Here is a 17,974-nt window from a genome sequence, read left to right as displayed (position 1 = left end):
TGATCTCTTTTCATCTAAGCAACATATTTTGGGTTTTTGAGAAGAACAATAGATTGCACCCCTTTCTCGTCCGTCTTTTCCTGCAAAGTGAACTCTGGAGGGGGTGAGACCGATCCATTTTAGATGACTAGAGAGATCTTGGCTCCTTATAAAAGGAACAATTTGCCTTTTCCAGGTCAAGAAGTTGGAATTATTCAGCTCTTCAGAAACCAATTGGCCGAGAAAATTAGAGGAAAGGCCTGACTGCGGATAAGATGAGTTCATTTGAAAATGTTGTGAAAAGGAAAGAAGAAAAGAAATGCCTGGACTGAACAAAGAAATTAGTCACTCAAATATTCTGCCCTTTTTTTTTAGTGACGAGTATACAATATTCGGGTATGATCAGAGAGAAGATAAGCAATTGATCAAAAACTGAATATCAAGAATTGAATCAATGTAAGATTTAGTGAAAACATGAAACAGGGTTATGAATGTTTCAGGATAAAAGAATTGCAAACTTAAACAGCACAATATTGATTTCAGAAACAGCACAATATTGATTTCGAAAAGTAGAATATTCAGACTGAAAATAGTTCAGACTGAAAACAACACAATAATCAAGAAATTATCCCAGATTAAGTAAAATCGTGAAACAGGAACATGAATATTTCAAAATAAGAGATTATGCAGACAGAAATACCACAAGCATTAACTTCAGCAAGTAAAATGTCCAGATCGATTGAAGGGAAACTAGTCTGTGTCTCTTCACGTCGGCAAATCCAACTGAAAAAACCCCTTTTTGTTTCAGATAGTTATGGAATCAATTAAATGATTTCGAGATAATCAGATTTTAAAAGAAAAATGAAGAGAAAGAGGAGACGCTGACGGAAGAGAAGAAGGAGACATTGATAAGGAGGAGGAGATGTTATCGATCTTACCAGAACTGAAGAACAACGGAAGAAAAGAGGAAGGTGCAGACGAGGAGGCGATCTCAGGCCAGGCTGAAGACTATAGGGAAGAAGATGCAAGCAGGCGAGAAGGCGATCTCATGCTCTGATACCATCTTAGAAAGGAAATCTTTACGCTCACCTGTGCAGGAAGAGGGAACGAGATATTGAGAGAAGAGGTTGTGAAAGAAAAGACGTCAAAAGAAATCAGCGTATCACATTTCTTATTAGGTTTTGAGTATATATTTAATACACAATTTTAGGGTACAAAAATACCCTCTGACAACAAGCTTAATAACAACACTATTAACATACGGATCTTGACCCGATCCAATACAAGAGTCGGGTTTGGTCCTGCACAGACCCGACTTGGGTCCAAGACCTAATAACAACTTCTTTTCAAAATATTGGTTGGGTTAAGTGGAGACAAGCTAATGGTGTGTTATGTGATAAAAGAGTACCTCTATAATTGAAAGGACATTTCTACAAGACCAGCACTATTATATGGAACTGAATATTAGGCAACTAACAAACGACAAGAAGACAGAGTGCATGTTGCAGAGATGCGTATAAGATGGATGTCTCGGGTTACAAGAAAGGATAAATTAGAAATGAATATATTATAATATGCCTAAGAGTCGACCTGATAAAAGGATAAAATAAGTGAATGTTGTTCATAATGGTTTGGACATGTTGTGTGAAACCTCTCACGGCGCATGTGAGAAAGGTTGACATGATACAAGTAGGAGTTAGGAAAAGAGGAAGACCAATGAAGACTTGGAAGGAGGCGGTTAAGGGTCACATGAAAGTTTATAAAGTGACTAAAATTTTAGCTCTAGATAGACAAGAATAGAGACACATGACTCGTAATGTAGACCCCATGTAGTTGGGATAAGGGTTGATGGTGATGATATATATATATATATATATATATATATATATATATATATATATATATATATATATATATATAGAGAGAGAGAGAGAGAGAGAGAGAGAGGGAGTAGCTGCCTACATATTCGAGCCTACAACCAGTCTACCAGGCCTTTGAAGGGATTTTTCATGTTTTCTCAAATTTGATTGTACAAATGTGGTCTACATGCTTGATTTTATAGAAGTGAACTCTTGAGTCTTCCAATTTTGACACGTTATGAGGTTTGAAAACTGGTCTACAATTTTCATAAATATTCAAGTTCAAAAATTCATGATTTTTCATTGATAAAACATGATCCAAGTGTCGTTTTCTAGCAAATCAACCATGCCAAATGCATCTGTGGGATCAGATTTACGAAAAACACCCTGAAAACCCTTATTCGCTCATGGGGGTTTCTAACGTTGGTAGGCACCCACTCTATAGATATACATAGCATATGCATGATGCATATGTATATGTATATGTATATGTATATATGTATATATGTATATGTGTAATATATATATATATATATATATGTATAATTGTATGTACCATAGTCACCTGTATCATTAAAGGTAATTTCTCGATAAGGGTATTTCTTTCAGAGATTTTTAAAAGTTGATAAATCTCGAGAATATCTCGGCAATATATAAAAAATTCAATACAAATTTTAAAAAATAAATAAAAATACAAAAAATAGAAAAATGAAAGAAACAGACCCTTCTTCCCTTCCTTCCCTTCTTTTCCTTTCCTTCCTACCGGTTGACTCAGCCGAGATCGCCCATTCACCGGGTCAAAAAATGTGTTTAACTTATTTTTTACAAAACTCAGTCAGGTCATGGGCTGACTCGGCTGAGTCATGAGCGAGTCATGGACGAGTCATGCATATATATACATATATAATATATTTTATATATAATTACATATATGATATGAAATATAATATAAATATTATGTATAGATGATATAAAAATATGGTTACGCATGAATTAATAAAATTATACATTAAATATATTATAAAAAATATCATAAAATGATATTATATATAATATATTCATAGAATACTATAAAATATAGATAGCATATATATATTTATATATTTTATATAAAAAATAAAGTTAACATGACTTGGCCGAGTCACCGAGTTGACCCGGCCGAGTCATGGGTCAATCAAGGACGAGCCGAGTGACGAGTCATTGAGTTTTAAAACCATGGTTTAACCACATCATCATCAAACCTTATCGCAACTACATGGGGTCGGCTTTACAAGTATTGTATCTTCATTCCTAACTATCTAGAGCTAAAACTTCGATCACTTTAGTCTTTCATGTCACCTCTAATTGTCTCCTTTTAAGTCTTCATTGGTCTTCCTATTTTCCTAACTCCTACTTGTATTATGTAAATCCTTCCCACAGGTGTCGCGAGAGGTCTTTGTACAACATGTCCAAATCATCTTAAATGGCATTCACTTATTTTATCCTTTATGGGTATGACTCCTAAGCGCATTCTAATATATTCATTTTTAATTTTATCCTTTCTTGTAACCCTGGGCATCCTAACATATGCATCATCTGCAACATGCACTTTGTCTTCTTATCGTTTTTTAGTCACCCAACATTCAACTCCATATAATAGTGTTGGCCTTATAGCAGTCACGTAGAAACATCCTTTCAATTGTAAAGGTACTCTTTTATTACATAGAACGTCACTAACTTGTATCTACTCAACCCAACCGACCTTTATCCTATTAGTAATATGATAATATCATCTTCAAATCCCCCATTTTGTTGTAATATAGACCTTAAATGCCGAAACTCATGGCATTGTTGATTAGGCATCTCTTGTATTCTAACGACATTGTTATCACTAGCTTTTGTACTGCACTCCATATATTCAGTTTTTGTTTTGGTAAAGGTACCTCATTCTATATCTTAGTGTATGCAATCGCACCCCACCCCTTCCCCTTGCCGTCTGTTTCCAATTTCATTTATTTGTTCCCCAATTTATATTAAAATTTGATTTAGTTCTTGAAGAAACATAACCGCAGCATCACAATCATGATTCTAGTTGAACAATTTAGTGGAATTCACGCAACTAAAACCATAGATACCAAGTTTCATAGAAAATATGCCAAACAAAGTCTCCCTGCGTACAACACGAGAGATTAATTTACATCAATCGGAATTTCCGATTAGCTTTAAACCTGAATGGGCTATTTTTTTAATATATACAAAAATACCAGAAACTATTTTTAAATTATTATTTTAATAGTGTTTTAACACGTGTTACACTATGATTGACACACAAGAATTTTGTTTTATTTTCAGGACTCAAAAGAGTCACCTTTTTGTTGCTTGGTTGAAAGGTCGATCACTGAGCCAATCGTGGTTCGACTCATAAAGAGCTCGTGAAATAGGATCGGCGGCAAATCAGGCACAGACGATGATTGATCAGCAGCTCAGCTCACTTGTATAAGGTTGTTAACTAATAATAATTATAGATAACATTGTTTGCATGGAATCATGATAAATGCATTTATTGGGTGCATCTCAAGCGATTCATGTGGATTTACATGAAAGAGTATCAAGAGATCGGGTTTGACTCAGGCCCGATCCATAGTGAAACCCAACATGGTCTGGATTTAGTGGTAAAGAAGGATGTCTGATTTGAATCTAAGACAAATTTAAAGGGTTCAATTCATACATGCGGCCTGGCTTGTGAAATTTTATACTAGACCCAAGTCGGAATTGAGTTCCAATTAAGATCAGCAAATTTTCAATAAAACCATATGAGTATTATTTTACTTGGTATGAACTGAGTCTGGTTTATATAATCCTTATAGGACTCGGGTATGTTTTCGGTGTGTTGAGCCCGAACGGATCCGGTTCAGACTCGGTATGGTATAACACATCAAAGTAAGATCAGAGTCCGAACCCACCCAGATCCGACCTGTTGACAACCATAGCTGCATGGCACCTGGGCTAGTGAACCGGGTTTGCTCAGCATGGTCTCTCATTTTTAGAGTGAGAGAATCTCAGGTTGTATTTATTTTTTAAATCACACCCAAAGAAAGGCCCACGTTGATCCAGACAAGGGTGGGTTTCATCGCAGCTTTCTAGCTCTTAATTTTTTATTCATCTGATGTGTTTTTTTTAGACAAGAAAGAAGAAAAAAAATCTCAGAGAGAGAGATTCTGAGCAAGGGATCGGAAACCCTAAAGTCGGGATCGATTCCTTTCTCCTATTGCGCAAAAACGTCTACTTTGTTCCCTCTGTTGGGGTTCCCATTGCTCACAATTTATTCTGGAGGAATTTCTTTTGGGGCGCATGAGGTGAGTGCCAACGTTTTTCTTTCGTTTCTATTTGATTTCTCGTGTACCCAAATTAGAATTGTTTTCCCTACTTTTTCTGAGGTCTATCTGCAAACCATAATTATAGAACTTGGGTTCTTAGTTTTTCTATTTTCCCCTTTGCTTCTGCTTTACTTTCCTGAAATTTCTCTCATATTATTCATTTTTGACGTTTTATGTGAATTGGGTGTCTGAAATTTTTGAGGTGAGTATGCGGGTGGCTTATCGGGAATCAATGTGTATATCAAGTTATTGTCATATTTACCATTATTTTGAGAAATTATTATGCACATTTCCTCTTTTTTATCTTATCTTTTTTATCTTATCTTTTTTATTTTTTGGAATTTTATCTATCTTCAGAATGTGGTTTTTTTTTAACTTTGTTGATAATCTAGTTTAGAGTTTTTTGTGCGGCCCTTCATATATTTTTCATCATTATATCTGACACTTTTTTAGAGTTTTGATTTGGAGCAGATTTCTCACTTGGTCGGAGGAAGTGTGAGGTGGATTTGTGTCAATTGAGTTTCTTCTTCATGGCTATCTTTATGTTTGTTTCCTTCTTATTTTCTGCTATGTTATTATTTTGACAAAATGCCACCTGTTGATGTTAACTTTTGTTGTCTTTTTTGGTGAATTTTGATCTACTTTAATAGCAGGTTACTTGCAGCTCAACCTTTTATTGGGTTTCAGAAACGCTCATATATTTTACATCACCTTTCCCTTTTCTTCGTGCATACCATCATACTTTTCTTGGTTAAGATTCTGAAATGCCAACGTGAGTTACAAGCACCACCCATGAATTTGGTTGGCTAGATTTTCCTGCGTTTGGATTTTTATTGGTTTCCACTAAGGGAGGAACATGTTTTTATATCAATAAAGAAAACATATATTCGGAAAGTACAAAAAATATAAAGAAATATACAAAACATTTAAAAATTTTAAAAAGTGATAACATGACATCATATTCAATTCGTTACTTGATAATGCATGTGTTTTCACTTTTCTGTAATTAGTGAAAAATTTTCTCCGATCATGTTCTTGCTGTCTTTTCTATGGAGTTTTCATGCTGGTTCTTTTTTTACCTTTTATCAAGGGTTTATAACCATTTTGAGGGTCTGATTAGTATTTCTATAATGGTTGCATGGCATATTAATGTTGTCATTTCTGTTGTAATTTCTTATCTCAATAGCCATTAAGTGTTGATAGCTTGTTCCACCTGAATTTGTAAGACTTTTCTCTCTCTAATCTTGTGAAACACCTTGCCCTCTCCTTAATTCAGTGATCTAGAACTTGTGGCTAGAAATATTGGAGAAGAAAACATGTCAATGACACAAAGAGAGAATAGTTCCAGTGGCCCTTCTACGTCATACCCTTCTGGTCGGATTCGGCATCGTAAGCGCTCATATGAGGTTTGTTATAATAGTCTTGCAAACTGTTTTTGTGTTCCTTGCTCTTTGATTTTCTTTGGTATTTTATCCTCCTATTGGTTTTCTAGTTCGGTTGCTCTCCCCATTATCTGGGGAGATGTCAAGGGTTTGAATTTTTACTCTTGATCTGTTCTGCTGCTGTGCTATGTGTCTTCAGTTCTTCTGTTGTTTTTAACTGTTCTTAAACTTGATTGGTTGGGTTGTCATATTGATGGATATGCTTCCTCTTATTTAGTATTAAATATCTTTAAAAATAGGATTGGTCTTTCTTGTGCTCTTCTAAAAGAGTCGTGAACCTTCATTAGTTGTAGCTTTTTTATAACTGAATATTCTATGTGTTAGGATTAAGTACCACATCAGTCATCTATGTGGTAACTTGATCTGCAGTTGTTGTTTCAGTACTATATAATTCTAATGGTGATTAACTGAATTCAGGCTCTGCATGAGGCAAATAAAACAAATGGAAGTCATTTGCTTGTTGATGATCAAAACAAGTATAAGTCTATGCGAACACGTGCATGGTCATCTGTGTGGATGCTCGGGGGATTCACTTTTATTATTTACATGGGGCATCTCTATATTTGGGCAATGATTATAGTTATCCAATTTTTTATGGTAAGGGAGGTTTTCAACTTTGCAAGAAAAGCTCGTGAAGATAGGGATCTTCCTGGTTTTAGGCTTCTTAATTGGTTGGTATTCCATGCTCTACATAAAATAACCTTACCTTTATTATTATTGTTAAGCATATCCAATTGTTTTCATCAGCGGATGGAGATGCTTATTTGTATCTTTTGTATAACTATTCTTTCTTCTTTCAGGCATTTCTTTTTCACAACAATGATATTTGTGTATGGCTACTTTCTCCGGCGGCAGCTTGTGAACACAGTACTCTCGGATAAATTCCTGTATCGGCTCGTGAGCAGCTTTATCAAATATCAGTTGTTCATTTGCTATTTCTTTTACATCTCAGGCAGGTTATTTTATTCAATAGTGAAGTGACCTGAAACTTTTGTTTTTTCTTCTTGTGTGTGTGCATCTAACATGTTAACATCAGCATGTGTTCATTAATCTTGGCTTTAATCCAAGAACATGTCTATGACTGAGTTTGTGGCTACTCGACATGCTTGGTGTCATGTCTTTTTTTAATTCTCATGCTACTTCTAGCTACAAAAAAAGTGATCCTTTACACCACTTGATTACTTCATTTACAATAATCCCTCACTGATTGTGATGTCTGAAGATGCCATTATGGATGTCCTCTAGGCTATAATACCTCTGTGTGTGTTTACCTCCTGCATATACTTTGCTTTTATATGTCATACTTAAGAAACACTGCTTAACATTATGATTCTTTGTTGGTGATGTTTCCAGGCTTTGTATGGTTTATACTTACTTTAAAGATGAAGATGTACAAGTATCAATTTGGGCAGTTTGCTTGGACACACATGATTCTTCTTGTCGTGTTTGCACAATCTGCATTCACTGTGGGAAATATATTTGAAGGAATTTTCTGGTAATTGGTTCTCACAAGTCACTATATATCTTATTGTTGTTATTTAGGACTCCTGTAGTTTCACAAGTTCAGTTCTTACCATTATGGTCCCTTTTCAATTTTTCCAGTTTTTCATGCTGTTTTATATGAATCCTTGAGTCTTTTTTATAGAATATGCACCATTGATTGCTCTCTTTTCAGTGAAATATCTGTATATGAGATACTATTTCATTGTTGCATGTGTGACAAGGTTCTTCAGCCAGTACTTGTTATTTGGTTGCCATTATTTGGAAGAAAAAATCTAGCATTTGTCTCTTGCATTTGATCTGGCAATCTGCAATTTCCCCCTCTCCATTTGATGTTCTAACATATTATGATGATTGATGACTATATTTAATCTTACCTGCCATACATCCTTGTAGTGCACTTGATAGACTTGCAGGCATTACTGATTGGAGTGCCACTATTTTTCTGTCCATAGCGGAGAATTGTTGTATTCATGCATGGCATATTGATTTGGGGTCTAATTGTGCATACCAATGGCATTTGAGGCCTATTTTCTCATATTTATGTTACTGATTTGCGGTCTAATTGGGCATACCAATGGCATTTGGGGCCTATTTTCTCATATTTATGTTAATTCAATGTTTTTTCACAATTTTTTGCTTCTTCTGTGCCAATTGAGAGCATTGCAGCTGAAGCCTCATTAGAAGCATTGCTTACATGACTGTCTCTGTTCCTTGTAGGGAGATGTAGCTCTACTATCACAGAATGTCTGTTCGTAAGTTGTTTTCATTGTTATAATGTCAGTGAAATCTTGAATTGAATTTCTATTCTTTGCAGGTTTCTTCTGCCTGCATCACTTATTGTTATCAATGATATTGCTGCCTATATCTTTGGGTTCTTTTTTGGCCGAACGCCATTGATCAAGTTGTCTCCAAAGAAAACTTGGGAAGGCTTCATTGGAGCATCTGTGACAACCATAATATCGGCATTCATGGTGAGTTTTTTGGTTCATATCGCTGACCCCAATTGTTTGGGATGAAGGCGTTGTTGTTGTTGTTGTTGTATGGTGAGTTTTCCCCTGTTTGGTTTTTCTTGACTGCTTGTTTGGTTTATAAATATTGACCTTGAGATGAGATGTTGCTCTTTGTGGCTTAGATGTGTACCAGTTGCCAACTTTAATTTATTATTGATACTGAAACCATGTGGTGTGTGCATGTCCTTGATAGTGCATCAGAGGAATGCACTGCTCATAAACATACACATACTTGCAGTTTTCTGCCTTCCATTTAACAAAAATGAATGCATTGCGCACATTAGACTGTTTCATTGACCATATGTGTTGTCACCTCACTGACAACGACGGATGCTTAAGATGAAGCAAAATTAAATGCTTTCGGTGTCAACCTGAAGCAATGCATGAAGATCAGACTCATAATGGTGCTAATGTTCTTTGTATTTCTGTATAGCTAGCAGATTTTCTCGGGCGTTTTCAATGGCTAACATGTCCAAGGAAAGTAAGTCTCCATTCCATGATGCTGTCTAAACTATGAAATTGTGCACATCTAAAGGTCTTCATGCTTGTTCAGATCTTAATCATGATAAAATCATTTACAGGATTTATCTACAGGATGGCTCCATTGTGATCCTGGTCCTCTGTTCAAGCCTAAATTTTACTCATTTGGGATGTTGCCTTCCTGGGTGAGTGATCAGAAATTGGCTCACTTTGGCCACACAATGCCCATGGTTGTTCTTTGTCGTTTTCCCTTTTAGTTTCTGGTTCATGAACCAATCTGAAATTTTGGCTGAAAGGTGATGGATATTTGTTTGATCTTGATATGATTAGAAGTCTTTTGTGATCTGCAATATGGGATATTTCTCTGTAGATTTTTGGGGTTGAGTGGTTTGCAATCTGTTTCATCCGGTATTTGACATCTCTATCTAAGAATAGATTGTTCTTGTTCAATCCATTTTGATGTTATTTTTGTGGGCCATTTCTTTGTCCTGTTGTGTTACCAAGATCATTAGTTTTTTATTTGTTTGATTTTTGTGATGCACTCGATATTGTTTGTTATTTTTCCATGCTTGTGGGTATCTTATTTGATTAATACGTTAGCTACTGCTCGTTTGATACAATAGAACACTTCTAGATCCCATTAATGCTCCATCAAATTCTTGGTATTTTGGATGCTTCTTGAATATAAATATTTTTGTAGAGAAACTTGTCTATCCCTATGCTTAAATGCCATCTAACCATTAGCTTCTTTTTCAGTTTCCTTGGAAAGAGGTGACGGTATTGCCAGTGCAATGGCATGCTTTAGCACTAGGTCTATTTGCATCAAGCATAGCCCCTTTTGGAGGTTTTTTTGCAAGCGGTTTCAAAAGGGCATTTAAGATTAAGGTTCGCTTTTTACATGTCTAGTTGGATGTCAGATATTAATGTTGTGTTATGAATTTATATGTATTTTTAAACTAATTTCTTCATCTCTTGTGCAGGACTTTGGTGATAGTATTCCTGGGCATGGTGGAATTACTGATCGAATGGACTGTCAGGTGAGTCATTCAGATTATACTGTTGTAGCTCTATATTGACCCTGCTGTCAAGTGCCAAACTTTTATGTTATTGAGTGCATGCATAGCATGATACATGCTTCTACAAAACATTAAGCAATGGTTGTTAATGTAACCCATCAAAATTTGATGGGACTGACAAAGTAGATAACTGTGTGCATTGTTTTAAAAGTGAGACAGAACTATTACATCTGTTTAAACATCAATCACATGCATGAGTTTCATTTTCGAGTTGCCAATGCAGTGCAGTTGTGTTGCTAATGTATTTATTTTCTGAATCTTGGCCTGCTTTCTTTTTCTCATTGAACTTCCCAGATGGTGATGGCTGTCTTTTCTTATATCTATTATCAATCGTTCATAGTGCCTCACAGCAACACGGTTGAGACCATTCTTCAACAGGTACATACATTGACATGCATTTTCTACACAAACTACTTTTCACATTCATTCCTATTCACAGGCTCAGATTACTAGGGTTGCTTTTGTGCAACAGATCTTGGGCAACCTTTCAATCGAGGATCAAATCGACCTGTACAGACAGCTTGGAGATATTTTGCTGCCCCCCCAACTGAACGACTCTTACAGCTTATCCCTGTAACATAAATGTTTTTGTTGTGTATATAAAATTTCATGTCCATGTCCATGTCCCAGTTTACATCATTTATTTTGGCTCCATCTATCAGGAAAATTTGGGTAGTTTCACTTCTGCTTTGGTTCTTCATTTTGTTACTTTTCTCCTCTTCCTCTTCTGGTTGGTGCTAGACAGAAACTAAATACGTATTCTTTAATTTGGCGGAATGTTAGTCATGGAAATCGCTTCCCACCCAGAGTCTGCCAATACCTTTGAAAACATATGGTTAACCATCTAAGGCTGATGCTGGTTCTACACTGTTGGGAGGGAAACATGTTTGTTTCTTCCGTGATCCCAAGCAAAACCTTACTAGCACTGTGGTTTAGGACATGGGATGCATGGTTGTTGGTCCCACCATTAAGCCTGCTAGACTGCAAGACTACATGAGATTTCCATGACTAACATTCCGCCAAATTAAAGAATACGTATTTAGTTTATATAAATGGTTTATGAAATATGCACCATGCACTGCGGCAAAGTAATGTTATTCCCCCACCTAAACCATTTAAGCATATTGGAAAACTTTATATAATAGATGAATTTCAACACTGCTGATGTGATCATTCATCTCATTTTGGCTTGTCAATTAATTAAATAAATGGCTAATGTACAAAATTATACAACCCAAGTTTCTCTCTCTCTCTCTTATATATGTATATATATATAGTCACTAAAATATGAGAACTAGAAATATGTGCATTCCAACCATGTGGATATGCTTGGCATGGTGAATTTGCTAGGAATCAACCATTTGATTGTGTATTTTGGATAAAAAAATGTGATTTTTGAAAGCTTGAATATTTATGAAGATTATGAGTTATTAATTTTAAAGCTTTAAAAATCTCATTTATGCATCAAAATGGGATGATTCAAGAGTGGGTTCTTATAAAACCAAGCATGTAAATCACATATGTACTGTTAGATTCAAGAAAAGAACAAAAATTCATTAAAATCGTGGTTCACACATTAGTTCTCATATTCTAGTAACTCTCTCTCTCTCTCTCTCTCTCTCTCTCTCTATATATATATATATATATATATATAGCTTGAAGAAAGAAGAGTCCCTATGACCAAACCATCCTTACGAGTAGGAGTGTCAACAGGCTGAGTTTGGTTCGGACCCAGATGGGATCAAACCCAGATCTGATTTGAGATGCTGATACTGGATCTGGACTTCTGCTCAATCGGACCCAACATAAGAGAAACCATATTTCATGAATCAGACCTGGACCATACCCAGTAAAATAACTTTTTTTATCCTTTTTACATTGAAAAATCATGGATCTTAGTTGGAACTCAGGTCGGGCGTGAGTCTGGTATTAAATTTCACAAACCATACCCAGCTCCATATATTAATCTGACCCTTTGAGTCTGACCCAGATTCTAATCGGACCTTATTATTTATCACCAAACCCTGACCTTGTAGGGTTGATTCGAATAGGGTCCAGGTCAAACCCAATCCTTTGATACCCTACTTACCAGTAGTCTCTACATGAGCATACACCATCCTTCATACGATGGAAGCGAACAGCATCTCTCAAGATAATCTCCCTAGACATGAGTATTGAAATGCGCTTAGAAACTTCATGGCAATCTTCGCACGTCCTAAGGTTCTTCATGATCCTTATGGGTGTCCCTGGCGCCGTTCTTATCAGTCCATATGCAATAGCCAACTTCTCGCTATGACTCCACAACACATTCTCCTTAACATCATCTTCGACATCTTTCAGCACCACCTTAGTCTCAGGTATGTACCCATCTCCCTTCATCTTCACCATCAATTCCACTAATTTCTGGTATATTTTCTCAGCATCTGGGTGCCCTGTATCGCCTGCTATGAATACATGAACGTGATTCTCGATCTCAACCGAACTCCATCCTGGTGGTTTCTTCAGGCCCTTCTCATTAATCAATCCCCTCACTCTTTTAACTTCATCCCACATGCCGGCCTCTGCGTATATGTTGGACAACAAAACATAAAATCCTGCATCATCGCACTCCAGCTCAAACAGTCTGTCAGCAGCATACTTTCCAAGCTCAACATTGCCGTGAATCTTGCATGCACCCAACAGGGCACCCCAGACACTAGGTGAAGGTGCCATTGGCATCGCCTCTATCATATCTTTTGCCTCGTCCAATTGCCCAGCCCGGCCAAGCAGATCAATCATGCAGGCATAGTGCTGTGAACTCGGGGAGATTCCATGAACCTTGACCATACATCGGAAATTATTCCGCCCTGCATCTACGAGCCCTGCACGGCTACATGCCGTCAGAACTCCAATATAGGTGATATGATTAGGCTTAACTCCACTGCTGAACATCTTATCAAACAATTCCAAAGCTTCGTTTCCACACCCATGCATACCACAACCAGCAATCATGGCACTCCATGCAACCACACTTGTGTTTGGCATTTCACCAAAGAGTATCCTTGCAGTTTCCAAATCGCCAGATTTTGCGTAGACATCAAGAAGAGCAGTCATGACAAACTCATCAGACTCAAACCCGTTTCTCAGAACATAGCAATGAGCAGCCTTACCCAGATGCAACACGCCCAACCGTGCAACCGCTGGCAGCACCGCCACCAGGCTCAAGCCATTCGGCTTCAGACCCAATCTCTGCATCTTCGAAAACATGCTCAATGCATCACCCACAAAACCATTCTCTGATAAACAAGAAACCATGCTGTTCCAAGCAACCAAATCTCTTCGGGGCATTTCATCAAACGCTTGGGAGGAATCCTCCACTTCACCACAATTTGCGTACATATCCAACAGCGCAGTAGATACCAAAGTATCGCACACTAACCCAGCCTTCACGGCCTGCCCGTGTATCCTCCGCCCCATCTGCACCATCCCCAGCCGCGCACATGCACCCAACACACACACCACAGCCACAAAATCGACCTCGACCCCCGCTTCAACCATTCTCTCGTAAGCCTCCAAACCCGATTCAGGCTGGCCATTCTGCACATAACCAGCAAGCACGGCGTTCCAAGCAACGGAATCCCGCTGAGTCATTTCATCAAACACTTTGCGTGCATATTCGACCCGGCCGTGTTTCATGTACATATCGATCAAACCGACCGCGGAGAAGGAATTAATAAGGAAACCCAACTTAAGAGCATGGGTATGGAGCTGAATGCCGTGGTCAAGGCCGAGAGGCGAAGCCGCGCAGGCCTTGAACAGAGGGGGGAAGGTGAACCTACCGGGCGGAACGCCGCGGCGACGCATCTCGGCGTGGAGGCGCAAGGCGTGGCGATGGAGATGGTTGGAGACGTATGCTTGGATGAGGGAATTGAAGAGGTGGGTGTCGCGCGCTTCTGCGGGGAGGTGGCGGAAGGCGAGGGTGGCGGAGCGGGCGTCGCCCAGTTTGCCATATTGGGAGACGAGCTTAGTGGTGAGGTTGGGGGTGGGGGTGAGTGTGAAGGAGGGTGGGGTCTTGATGAGGTGGGCGTGGGATTGCTTGAGGTGGGAGAGGGAGGTGCATGAGTCGAGGCGGTAGAGTCTTGAAGGGCAACTCTGGTTCTGGTTCGGAGGCAGGGATATGTCCATGAGCTCCGCTGCTCATTTCTCACTTCACGTATTGACGTATTGGTATGTTTTGTTCCATCCCATCAAATTTTGAAAACAGCTCTGCAGTGTGCAGTATCAGGTAAAGCCTGGTTTTACAATAAGTGTGAAACACTGTGCTCTGTAGGGGGTGAGGGACCCCACTTGCTTACTTTTCACATGGGAAACAGCTAGCTATCTATGTCCCTAGGACACGCACGCCATTTTCACCGTGTCTCCTTGTGAAACGAGCGGACACGATGACTCGGTCACAGACACATGTGTTCCATCTGCATTGGACAAACAGGTGTTCCATATTTTCCTGTGTTGTCACGCAAAGACTGCACATGATAACAAGATGAATACCCATTCTTTGGAGATTGTTATCTGTTTTAGCTCTTCCATGTAATACTAACCAGCCAAATAGTGAAGAGCGTGCTGGTAAACCATACCCCCATAAACTTGTTATCTGGTAGCCATGTCACTGTTGGTGCACAAAGCACCCTATAGCAAAGAAGCCACCGAGAAATCCCTTCCCTTTTCGTGCACCCATCTGATCGTGTCTTCTTCATCCTTGAATTGAACCCTCCCTAACAAGCTCATCAATTCCTGCATTTGCCAGATTGTTGTTTGAGTGTGGTTTTGCGCCGAATATTGAGGCGCGGACCTTGACCTTCCAACCAATAGCCACAAACCTTACATCCAGTGCCCCTACAAATCCGGAATAGACCCGGAAAGATGTATCTAAGTGGGCATTCCAAGATCCAAGAATCTCTCCAAAACTTGTGTCCCTTCCATTCCCCACTTTAATTTTAATGCTTTGCAAGAACACTTTAAAGATTTTAATCAATCCCTTCCATAATCCAGACCCTAACCTCCATTTTGTGTTTTCTACCCAGTTCCACAGCCAACCTTGGAGCTCCCATTTTCAACGTAGAACTTTGGTAACCATCTCCTCGTCGCTCGCAATTCTCCACTGCCATTTTTGCCAACAACGCATTATTGAACTTTCACAATTCTTTGATCCCTAGCCCCCCATCGAGAGAGGCAATTATGATGTGACCACCCCCAACTAATCGGCGATTTAACAGACTTTTCCAACTGGCCACCCCCATATAAAGTTTTTTATGACTAGATTTATTTTCTTTAAAACTGCTGCAAGGATAGCAAAGACTTATAAAATGTTGTCCTATTGTGGAAAGAACATGTTTTTATCAAAATCACTCTTTCGGCTTGTGATAGTACCTTCGCTTTCCATGACTCTATCTTGGTACATATCATATCCTCCACTGGTGACTCACTCCATGACTCTATATGTTGGTACGTATCCTGTCCTCCATTGGTGACCACAAGTTTGCCAAGTATCTCATTGGCACTACTCACATTGGAACACCATCTTTGCGGTGTTTAGCATGGTGTCAGCTTCATCATTGAATAGGCTGAAGCTGCTCTTACCCTTGTTTGACTGCCAACCCAGAAATTGTCGAAATTTTTTTTGAGAATGATGCTCAGGTTCTTCATCTTTTCCAAGTTGGATTCACCCAAGATCAAGATATCATCGGAAAAGAGAAAATGAGTGAAGTTGTCCCGTCCTGACATTTTCACACCTGTATACATCACGGATTTGCTGGCCTGATTGAGCATATATAGCTTAACCCCTCCATAGCTAGTATAAAGAGCAATGGTGATACTGGAACCCCCTGATGAAGTCCCTTCTTTGGCTTAAAAAAAAAGACCCTTGTGTGCCATTTATGCAGACTGAAATGGAAGAGGACTTTAGAATTTGCTTAAATCCACCTTGCCCCAACTTTCATTCTTTTTTAAAACAAGAAATAGGTAGTCCCAACTCAAAGAATCGTATGCCTTACATAGGTCCAGTTTTAGCAAAAAAAAAGTTCTCTTTTTTGAGCTATGCATGGAATGCACCGCCTCATGTGCAAGGAGGCATGCACTCATCATGAATTCTATGCCTTGGAACAAATGCACATTACGATGGTCCCCGCAACTTGGTCACATGAATCACCTTCTATATTTCTCGATCTCTTGCAAGCCTGGTTCTTTAATAACCAAATAAGACTCTCCCCACCTGCCAGGTAAGTTCGCATACTTATGAATATCAGCCATCATTGCTTGAAACTCCTTGCTACACATGCTGGCCAAGCTGCCTTAAAGAATTCAGTGGGGAAAGCTTCCACCCTAGGTGCCTTGTTATTGGGAAGCTTCCCCATGTGGCTTGCTTAATCCCATCCACCAAGAACGACCCGTTCAATGATGATCGTGCTATTTCTTCAAATGATCACATATCAGCTTCACTTAAATCAAACGAATCACTAGCCAGTGATTTTGTGAACGGATCAAGAAAATATCCTGTAGCCTCCTCCTCCTCCTCCTCCTCCTCCTCCTCCTCAATGATTACTTCATTCTCATAAGAGCACCCTCCCTATTGATAACGTGGGATGAAAATTTTCTCTTCTACGCGAAGACGCAAATAAGTGAAAGAACCTGATGTTTTTTTCTCCATTTTTAACTAATGCGCCTTTGATCTTTGCTTCTATTTAAGTTCTTGCCTTGTTCTCCACTCTACTATGTCGTCAATCAAAAGGTTTTGTCTTGCTATTCGGTCATCTTCCTCCTGTGATCCCGCCGCCTCCATGGCTACCATGTCCAATTGTATTGATTTTAGCTCCTCCTCCCATGTTTCAATTAGATAGAATTTTGCTGCCCCTTCGGCTCTTAGACCACTTTGATAGTCGACTTCGAACCAAATCGATCCAATAGTTTAACAAATCGAAGAGCTGCACAATTGGCCTCTTGTTGTTGGGACCACCATCGTTTGATGCTTTCAACTAGGTCTTTAATTATTATCCCTTAGCCACCAAGTCTCCAATCTGAATTTTCGTGAGCTTGTCCAATGGACTCGATCCCCACTCAAAAATTATAGGCGCATGATCCGAAATGGAGATTGGTCATCATGCATACTCTCTCACCACCCCTGCCTAACCAAAAAAATGTCCAACTTCCTCAAACATGGATTCCTCCTCCAGCTTGACCCCTTTAAAAATATTCAAAAAATAGTTTTTCATTGATTAAAAATTTTAAAAATTTCCG

The 17,974-nt window shown here is 38.6% G+C and overlaps 1 protein-coding gene and 1 pseudogene across 2 annotated transcripts; one reads left to right on the top strand and one right to left on the bottom strand.

The window, feature by feature from the left end:
* The first annotated feature begins 5,000 nt into the window (after positions 1-5,000).
* On the top strand, positions 5,001-11,387 carry LOC149826902 (phosphatidate cytidylyltransferase 1-like). The gene is made up of 12 exons (XM_090020167.1): positions 5,001-5,173; positions 6,471-6,600; positions 7,054-7,307; positions 7,437-7,588; positions 7,990-8,131; positions 8,954-9,110; positions 9,583-9,630; positions 9,731-9,814; positions 10,386-10,514; positions 10,610-10,666; positions 11,000-11,083; positions 11,178-11,387. The coding sequence occupies exons 1-12, from the start codon at positions 5,169-5,171 to the stop codon at positions 11,280-11,282; spliced, it is 1,347 nt and encodes a 448-aa protein (XP_089876293.1). The 5' UTR covers positions 5,001-5,168; the 3' UTR covers positions 11,283-11,387.
* Positions 11,388-12,638: 1,251 nt separating this feature from the next.
* Positions 12,639-14,886, bottom strand: LOC149826901 (pentatricopeptide repeat-containing protein At2g01510, mitochondrial pseudogene; annotated as a pseudogene). The gene has a single exon (XR_016435118.1). The product of XR_016435118.1 is annotated as a pentatricopeptide repeat-containing protein At2g01510, mitochondrial pseudogene (transcript).
* Between the last annotated feature and the right edge of the window lie 3,088 nt (positions 14,887-17,974).

This window comes from Nuphar pumila, chromosome 10, assembly GCF_984573655.1.
Source record: "Nuphar pumila chromosome 10, dmNupPumi1.hap1.1, whole genome shotgun sequence".
Lineage (NCBI taxonomy): Eukaryota > Viridiplantae > Streptophyta > Magnoliopsida > Nymphaeales > Nymphaeaceae > Nuphar > Nuphar pumila.
Note: the sequence above shows the minus strand (reverse complement) of the source record. Positions and strands in the feature narration are given on the sequence as shown.